This window comes from Chenopodium quinoa, unplaced genomic scaffold (assembly GCF_001683475.1).
Source record: "Chenopodium quinoa cultivar QQ74 unplaced genomic scaffold, ASM168347v1, whole genome shotgun sequence".
Lineage (NCBI taxonomy): Eukaryota > Viridiplantae > Streptophyta > Magnoliopsida > Caryophyllales > Amaranthaceae > Chenopodium > Chenopodium quinoa.
The window spans coordinates 3022797-3030393 of record NW_018744284.1 but is presented as its reverse complement, the minus strand read 5'-3'; the positions used below and the strand labels follow the sequence as shown (position 1 = coordinate 3030393).

The 7597-nt window shown below is 36.8% G+C and overlaps 1 protein-coding gene across 4 annotated transcripts; it reads right to left on the bottom strand.

Annotated features, from left to right (window-relative positions):
- Positions 1–327: 327 nt before the first annotated feature.
- LOC110694999 (protein RETICULATA-RELATED 1, chloroplastic-like) lies at positions 328–3688 on the bottom strand. Of its 4 annotated transcripts, none has more exons than XM_021872193.1 (7): positions 3412–3688; positions 2644–2726; positions 1942–2527; positions 1747–1862; positions 961–1269; positions 720–884; positions 328–519 (listed from the first exon to the last, which is right to left on the bottom strand). In XM_021872193.1, exons 4-7 carry the CDS (start codon positions 1767–1769, stop codon positions 465–467), a joined length of 552 nt encoding a protein of 183 aa, XP_021727885.1. In that variant the 5' UTR covers positions 1770–1862; positions 1942–2527; positions 2644–2726; positions 3412–3688; the 3' UTR covers positions 328–464. The 4 variants fall into 4 exon arrangements, with proteins under 4 accessions (XP_021727885.1, XP_021727886.1, XP_021727887.1 ...); XM_021872194.1 differs by having other exon boundaries at positions 1747–2034; positions 2160–2527; XM_021872195.1 differs by having other exon boundaries at positions 2160–2527.
- Positions 3689–7597: the final 3909 nt, after the last annotated feature.

Genomic DNA, 7597 nt, shown 5'->3' with positions numbered 1-7597 from the left:
TGCCAAAAAAAAAAACATTCGTACCGGTTGAAAACCGGTGCCAATTATTTTTTTTGGCACCGGTTAACCGGTGCTAAAAATCAATTGTCGCTTTTTTTTTTTGGTTTTACTAACAATTGGCACCGGTTCAATTCAAAACGAGTGCCCTTAATGCCCCAAAAAAATTAAAAAAAAAAACAATTGGCACCGGTTTCTTTTCAAAACCGGTGCCCTTAATGCCCCAAAAAAATTAAATTTTTTTTTTTGTAGCATTTTTTTCACTTAAATTGATATATAAACACTAACATATATATAAAGTTACATATTTTCATTAAAAAAAGACTGTAATATTACAATTTTCGTCCAAAAAAATAAAATAAAATAAAATAAAATACAAGGTGCTACTGTTGCTGTAACCTTGCTGGTTCTGCTGGTGGTTGCTGCTATTGTTGGTCCTTTTTGCTGTTTTGCTGTGATGGTTGTTCTCAGGCTCTTGGGTTCTTAAGGCCTGTTCTTGGCTTCTCTGAAGAACAACAATGGCTGCTAGGAATGAGCCAACAGTATTACTAAAACTTTATATGAGCATGTATTTTGATATACTCAATTTACTAAAACTGTATAAAACATTATAGATATGCAGTTAACCAGAAGGAGAAGGACAGAGATTACAAATGCTTGAAAATTCATCAATTCATACTAATGGGAGGGAGAGGGGAGGAGGAAGTGCTGGTTAAACAAACCTGAAAGCTGCGGTGAAAAAGAGGGAAACTCCAATCACATTGAAATGGTTGTATAGCAGTTTATCCATCCCGCATATCATCTGATACCTCCAATTTGTGTAGAGGCCAAGGAAAGCTCCATATCCGAGCGCATTTGTATTTGCAGGTGGTATTGGCACAGACAACCTACTTTTGTATGAGTCTCGTATAGGAAATTATGTATGAAACAAATAAAAGACAAAGATGAAGTGCAAAAATTAACCTTCTCTCTTTTCCTTGGGTATGGAGATGTAACAAGGCGCTGTGAAGTGCCCCTACTGTAAATCCCACTAAGCTAAATTGTACAGCCTTGCATAAATAAGACAGAACTCTTTTCTGCAGATCAAATTCTCTATAACGATAACTTGCTTCCAATATGTTGTTTGGGAGCTTCTGTAGTCTATTCTGTAGATCAGAAGAGCTGAAGGTATTGACATATGAGCAGCAAGGAGCGAGTGACCAAACAATTACTAAATTGCACGATGCTACTGTGAGTACATTTATAAGTGCTAAATGCCATTCCTCCTTCATTCTGTTACAAACAAAAACAAAAACTTTGGGCAGGTAGTTGTTTGATGATTGACAATGTAAACAATGAGATTGTTACATCAGAGGAAATGGAACTTATTAAAGAGTCAATCACTATTGTTTCTAAAAGCAGTAAGACATTAAGCTCATACCTACCCTTCCGATTTTCATTTCTGACCGAACAGAAAAAGCAATAGTGACAAACTGCTCAAATAGAAGCTTATGCAAAAACGAAGGGTCTGCCATTATCATGTTGCAGCATATTGAGGATTTAAGGTCATATATTATGCTCAGTTCATTCCATTAACACTTATTGTATGAAAGACATGTTAGAAAATCATATAGTATGGTCATGTAATCTGTGTTAAGAATTCAAGTGATTTAATGACATCATTGATATGCTATTACGGCACTACATGAGTAGAAGCCAAGCTTATGATTGCAAATACACCGATTAAAGATGTTAAGTTTTAGTTTATACCTCCCAAGGAATTCCCTTGACATGTCCTTACAAAGCCCTCGATGTAGTGCTCTGGTGAAGGATGGCCTCGCCTCATTTATTAGGTATTTCACCCACTGAGCTGAACTTATTGCATCCTAAATTCAATGAAAATTCAAGTTTATGACCTAAGATTGATCATAAAATAAAAAATGCTGTAAAATCTAGCTTTTGTACCAGTTCACATGCTTGACGTATTCTTGCAGGTAACTTAAGCAATGTCTTTTGCCACTCACTCAATACCGCATCAATGAAAACTATATCAAACAACTGAAGTTTCACAGAAAACACTTATTGGCTATTGGCTCATTCCTTATTTACATGGAGTATAACATGTTTCACGAGTAAACGAATCCTATAATACACATATACAATCTATACTGTTGTTTGCATACCTCTGGCAGAGATATTCTATGACTGAAAAGTCCTTCGTCGTGTTGGTGCTAGTGTTCAGCTTGTTGTGTTCTGCTTTCTACCTCTTCTGCTGGGTGTCTACTGCTGGATGCTGGTCAGGGTATTTCTATGGTGTACAGGTCGCTGTTGGTTCCTACTATTGCAAGCTTCTGTTGGTGCTATTGTTCGTTTGCTGGTTGCTGTTCTGCTTATGCTGTTGGCTGCTTTGTCTGCTGTCTGTCTGTGCCCCTGGTCTTAGCTGCTACTTCTCCTCTCTTTTCTGGTTTGGTTTAAACATAATCAAACACAAAATCAAACCTCTCAGCTGGCTTCTTCTTAACCTCAGCCGGCTTTTCAACAACAGTCGCATCTAACAAGAAAAAATACAACAAAATTAGCATATTGAGATTATCATCTAACATCATAAACACAAAATAAACTAAGACAAATGAAATCAGATCAATCACAACTCGTAAACTGCCTTACCAAGGCTCATCTTGATTTTCGCCTCAATGCTGCAGTTGTGCATATCAATAAGAGCTACTGGCACACTGCTGTTGCATTCCTCACTGTTAAATGTTACAAAATAGTCCCAAATCAAAGATTTATCTCATCAATACTGGAAGTTACCAACACAACTAAAACATCATTCAATTCAATTCAGCTAGCTTTATAAGCATAATATTACCAATAAGCCATCGGTTACTCTTTCATTTCAGCCGTAACAACAGATTTTAGCGCATTCAAACCAGGAATAACATCAACAAAATTTGAGCAGGCAAAAATTAAAATTCAAACATATGCAAAACACATTCTAATTCACACAAAATTAACATCATATCTATTCCTCATTGCCAATTATAATCATTAACTTTTCAATAGTTACCAACTTACCACAAAATATTATCAGTCATAGCTAAATAAACACCACTAAACATTCAACAATCGCTCATTCAGCTTAGAAGCAACAACAAATTCACCATTCTTAAAGTAGGAAGAAAATCAAACAGGTTTAAGCAAGCAAAATACAAATCTAAATAATAAAACGTGAAGAATACTCTGGTTACAATCACAAACCAAAAATTAGCAACTAAAAATCAGAAGTCTACAACGAAATCAAACAGCGATGTATTAAATACACAAGTCTAAAACCTGAAAAAAATTAGGGTTAAACAACACTAATAGCAGAAAAACATGAATCAAAAAAAAAAAAAAAAAAGTAAAACCTAGGTTTAGATATAGGGAGAAAAATACCAGCGAGAGAAAGCGCTGCCATCCTTAGCATGCTTAAGAGAAGGAGTAGCAGAAGGCGAAGACTCAGCATCTGGAGACTCAGCTTCAACTCTCTTCCTCTACTTGGGCGGGTTGCTGCTTGTTGATCCACCTCCTGTCATTTTTGCTGCTCAAGCTAACTTCTTCTTCTTCTTCTAAAGAGAGAAATAGAGAAAGTTCTAGAGAGAGAATGAAAGATGGTAAAATCTGAGAAAATGAAGAGATGATGTTGAGGAGAGAGGAGAGAGAAGGGAGATTAAACGAGAAACTGAGGAAACAGAAAGAAAGTAGAGGGAAAAGAGAAAGAAGGAAAAGGGGCGGGTTTTTTTAGGAAAACAAGTGGCACCGGTTTGAACTGGTGCTATTTCAAGAATTTCGCACCGGTTTTGTTTGAACCGATGCCATTGCTCTTACACTAAATCCTGCCTCGTTTTTTTTCCACCAGTTTTTAAGAACCGGTGCAAATTTCTCGGTGCGCATTTGTGTTTTTCCTACTAATGTTAATATAATTAATATCACTAATTGGAGATGGCCTCTTGCCTGACTTTTCGATCACTTGACTACTTCATTGAATAATTAACTCCGTAATTGATTCTAAACCCTTTATCGGTATAATACACTTGTTCAAAGGACACCATACCTTTCAATCTCCAATTTGTCCTTCCAGAGAAGTGTGCAATGTGTGTATTGCTCTTTTCCTATGTCACTTAATGTCTCTTCATGAACTATAAGGTAAGATTTATCGTCATCCTTATTACGTCCAGAAGTGTTTCTCGAAATTCTGAGTTCGACTGGCAAGTACAGATAATTTCTAAAATTCATCTAAGCACGACCATGCATTTTCACAGTCTAGCTCTTCGAGAGGCCTTGTAAACAACAAAGACATGTTTCCTATTGTTCATAAGAGGACATTTCCAATCTTGTATTGATAAGCTTTTCTTACTAAGAGACCTAGTTTCCCGAGTGTCATCTTTATAATCCCCTTTTACGGCAGACGTTTGACCAACATCAAAACAGATTAGCGCTTTTAAAAGCGAACTTACAGTCCTCATGGTCGAGGAAAAAGGTACCGATAGCAATAATGAGAAATATACTTATGACGATTTTAAATCTCTTAAAGTATTCTCATAGGTCAATCCTGTATAGTTCCAAAACTAATACCTGTGCAAATTATTTATGACATTCTTGTTCTTGTAGCATAAGAAACAGTGCTATAAATCATTCTACACACTAATCTCGCACGGTCATTAGTTGTCCAACTTTTAAATGACCTTGATTAGGGGTAGTTTCGATATGACATTCAATGTTCACTTAATAGGTGTTTCATTATCCAAGACATTGTCTTAATACCCTATTTTGAGTGTCGTCAACTCGAATGGACTCATTTTTTAAATTCTAAACTACAATTAAATAGATATGGAATAATAATTTTGCAGAAAAATAAAATTACTCCATATATGAATGGTTAACTTAGTGTTTTACATCAAGATATCCACAACTTAATTAAAACACAAAATATAGGAAATTAGAGCTAGCCTCCAATGTGCCTAATTTCCATAGCCTCAACGTGCTTATTGTGTTTCACTTAAGGGAAAGGTTTAGTGAGTGGATTGGCTATGTTATCATCCGTTCCAACTTTGCAAACCTTGACTTCACCTCTAGTAATCCATTCCCTTATGAGGTGAACTCGCCGCTCGACCTGTTTCACTTTTTGGTGTTGCCTCGGCTCCTTGGCCCAAGCAATAGCCCCATTATTGTCACAAAATAGGTCTATTGGTCTCTTGATTAAGGGCACAACACCAAGTTCACCAATGAAGTTTCGAATCCAAACTGCCTCCTTAGTTGCTTCTGAGGCTGCTAAGTACCCGACTTCAGTTGTAGAATCGTCAACCGTACTTTTCTTAGCACTCTTCCAAATAAACGCTCTGCCATTTAGATAGAATATATATCGAGATTCTGATCTGAAGTCGTCTCTGTCAGTCTGGAAGCTTGCGTCTGTATAACCTTCAACAACCAAGTCCTTACTTCCACCATAGACTAGGAATTTATCCTTGTTCCTTTTCAGGTACTTTAGGATATTCTTGGACGCAGTCCAATGCGCATCTCTTGGGTATGATTGGTATCGCCTCGTAGCACTCAAGGCATACGATACATCCGGCCATGTACATATCATGGTGTACATGATCGATCCTATTAGCGAAGCATATGGGATTTGATTCATTCTCTCTCGCTCATCAGGTACCTTTGGACACTACTTCTTGCTGAGAGTTTGTTGAGGTAAATATTGTTCTTTACCAACAAGTTAAATACTCTATCTTATTCTAGAGTATTAGGGGGCTGCCCCTCAAGTTACCAGTTTCAAAGATTGATAACCTTGCTAACGTAAAACAAACAAATAAGGAAGCTTTTCCAAAAGAAGTAAAACAAGTTATATTACTCAAAGAAACGAGTAGATAAACATATGACAAAAGATACAAATGCATTTCATTAATGAAAGGATAGAGTCGGGTCTATAAGTGTAAAAGTTGAAGGAGAGATTACCTCCATGGTCATACAATTGGAAAAGACGAACGATCTTCAATACATGCTATGTGATAAACTACACTATCGCTTGGCTACTAAGCCAAGGGAAACTACGAAAGCTAAGAAGAAAGCTTATAAGAAATGAAATGGTTGTTGTTGAGTTATTTAATAATATCTTCTTTCGGTCCTTACACTTCTATTTATAGGCAAAATGGAGCGGTTATGGCTGACTCCCATAACTGTTATATGGTTATGCTTCTTGGTGCCAACTCTATTTTGAAAATTTAAATCATTTATTAGCCTTCTAATACGGTCTATATATAATTGGGCCTTAATATGATATCAGCCCAATGGTTGTTATGTTTTAGTCAAACTAGCCCAAAGACTGTCCTCTAACTCTAGGACTTCTCAGCTTGGTCAAAGTCAAGAAGGTAAAATAAAAGTCAAAAATCTGATTTTTGAGTGTAACAAATGCGCCCCTAATTTGGCTGGTTGATGGCGTTTGAAACCAACCAAATTATGACTCTTTAAGCATAAATATAAAACATTGTGTATGTCTAACTTTGTAAATGCCAAACACAAAACGTAAACATTACTTAATATTTATAAAATTAGAATAATTACAAAAATAAGAGCATTTCAAAACTTATAAGTTTTAAATTGTGTACGTTCTTTAGACAGGACTTAAGGCTAAATATATACAGCGATATACTTATTGAGATGCCTTCTAATATCCTGGATTGTTTTGGAGCGTCGCCACACAATTCTGCAATTCGGGATCGTCGAGATAATCCTCGAATTCGTCATCGCTAGGCAATGTAAGGAGCCAATTGATCCTATGGTGCTCGAAGATTTCTTCATACCATAATTGCCAGGCGCGCTTGTACATCAAGGTATGCATTTCCCCTTCTGCACCCCTGGTAACTTCAACTTCATAGTACGTCTTGGGGTAAGGAATAGTCCTCGCCTCCAATTTCCTATCGAATATGGGAGGAAAGATTGCTCTGATCTCCCTGGCCCATCTCTTACAAACCAAGGCGGCGTTTTCCCTGTCCTCTTTCTCCTCCAGGTGAGGGAGTATGAAATTCTTCAAAAGATCAGCGTTTGCGCCCACATGAAAAGCGCTAGGCCCAGCAGGTCCATCTTCATCTTCCAAAATGGCAGGTCTATCCCCCATTGCTTCCTGACCTTCCTGTTGAGGCGATTTCTCTTTCTGTTCCTGTTGAGGTAAATATTGCTCTTTACCAACAAGTTAAATACTCTATCTTGTTCTAGAGTATTAGGCGGCTGCCCCTCGAGTTACCGGTTTCAAAGATTGATAACATTGCTAATGTAAAAAAAACAAATAAGGAAGCTTTCCCAAAAGAAGTAAAACAAGTTAGATTGCTCAAATAAACAAGTAGATAAACATATGACAAAAGATACAAATGCATTCCATTAATGAAAGGATTGAGTCAGGTCTACAATTGTACAAGTTGAAGGAGAGGTTACCTCCATGGTCATACAATTGGAAAAGAAGAATGATCTTCAATACATGCTAGATGATAAACTACACTATCGTTTGGCTACTAAGGCAAGGTAAAACTACGAAAGCTAAGAAAAAAGCTTAAAAGAAATGAAATGCTTGTTGTTGAGTTGTTTGTTG